Source organism: Melozone crissalis, unplaced genomic scaffold, assembly GCF_028551555.1.
Source record: "Melozone crissalis strain CALT ecotype California unplaced genomic scaffold, PUWL_Pcris_2 ptg000231l_1, whole genome shotgun sequence".
NCBI lineage: Eukaryota > Metazoa > Chordata > Aves > Passeriformes > Passerellidae > Melozone > Melozone crissalis.
The window spans coordinates 1,627,504-1,629,206 of NW_026535993.1; the positions used below are offsets into that span (position 1 = coordinate 1,627,504).

Consider the following 1,703-nt stretch of genomic DNA (forward strand, 5'->3'; position numbering starts at 1 on the left):
TCTTGCTGGCCATCTCCCTGGCTGCCCTCCTGGGCAACGGCCTCATCATCAGCGCCGTAGCCTGCGGCCACCACCTGCACACGCCCATGTCCTTCTTCCTGCTCAACCTGGCCCTCAGCGACCTGGGCTCCATCTGCACCACTGTCCCCAAAGCCATGCACAATTCCCTCTGGGACACCAGCACCATCTCCTATTTAGGATGCACTGCACAGGTGTTTTGCTTTGCCTTTTTCATGTCAGCAGAGTTTTCTCTCCTGACCATCATGTGCTATGACCGCTATGTGTCCATCTGCAAACCCCTGCACTACGGGACCCTCCTGGGCAGCAGAGCTTGTGCCCACATGGCAGCAGCTGCCTGGGCCAGTTCCTTTCTCCACGCTGTGCTGCACACAGCCAATACATTTTCCCTGCCCCTGTGCCACGGCAATGCCCTGGGCCAGTTCTTCTGTGAGGTGCCCCAGATCCTCAAGCTCTCCTGCTCCAAATCCTACCTCAGGGAACTTGGGCTTCTTGTGCTAAGTGCTCTTCTATTTTTTGCTTGTTCTGTGTTCATTGTTTTCTCCTATGTGCAGATCTTCAGGGCTGTGATGAGGATCCCCTCTGAGCAGGGGCGGCACAAAGCCTTTTCCACCTGCCTCCCTCACCTGGCTGTGCTCTCCCTGTTCATCAGCACTGCCTATTTTGCCTACCTGAAGCCGCCCTCCATCTCCTCCCCATCCCTAGATCTGGCAGTGTCAGTTCTGTACTCATTGGTGCCTACAGCCCTGAACCCCCTCATCTACAGCCTGAGGAACCAGGAGCTCAAGGATGCCTTGGGAAAACTGGTGACCGCAACTTCAGAACCAATAAATTCTCTTTTCTGCTACAGAGCCTGTAGAATATAACTCTTTTCAATCTCAGCCTTTTTTTCCCTGTTTGTCTATTCTTTGCTATGGTAACTTTTTCTATTTTTGTAGTGTTTCTATCAAAATACTGTATTGTTACTCTTAGCTTTTTACATGAATATCTACATTTCTTTTGAAATAAAAATACTTGCAAGTGGTCTGTTCCCTTGGTGTTTAAATAAAAACAAGTGCCTGCCTGACTTGTCTGTCCAAGGCATTTCCTGAGCCCTTTCCTGTCTCTGCACGGGCAGTGCCTGTGAGCGGAGGTGCGGGAAACGATTCCCAGCGCAGCAGCACAGCCAGGGACAATGCCCCCGCCTCTTCCCACATCCACCCTGTCCTTGCCAGCCCTGCTGTGGCTGTAAGGCCGGAGCGCTCTGGCAGCTTGGTCACTGTCCTGCTGTGTGTCCCTGCTGTGGCCACAGGCAGGGCCAGGCCATGGGCACTGCTGGGACACAGCTGGGCTCCAGCACAGCAGCTCCAGCAGCAAAGGGCATCTCCTGAGGGCAGGGCAGGGAGGCTTTGCTCCCCTCCAGAGCTGCTGTCAGCAATGTGCCCCAGGAACGCCCTGGCACAGCAAAGCCCAGTGCCTGGGGCGGGGGGGGGAGTGTGCAGGGGGGGCTCACAGCAGTGTCCTGGCACAGCCAGAGCTCCTGACATGGACCTGGGGCAGCAGCAGAACAGGGCCTGGGCTGTGTCTCTGTTCTGGGACAGCCTGGGAAGGTGCCCCAGGGCAATTGTCCCACACCAGCCCCTGCAACCACCATTGCCAGCACTGGCCTCTCCCCATCTGCAGGACGTTGTTTGTCCCTGCACGGA

The 1,703-nt window shown here is 55.7% G+C and overlaps 1 protein-coding gene across 1 annotated transcript; it reads left to right on the forward strand.

Annotated features, from left to right (window-relative positions):
- Positions 1–299: 299 nt before the first annotated feature.
- LOC128949398 (olfactory receptor 14J1-like) lies at positions 300–877 on the forward strand (the record flags this gene model as incomplete). The annotated part of the gene is made up of 2 exons (XM_054294260.1): positions 300–761; positions 869–877. Coding segments are annotated over 2 exons (471 nt in total), but the record flags the coding sequence as incomplete, so codon positions are not given.
- Positions 878–1,703: the final 826 nt, after the last annotated feature.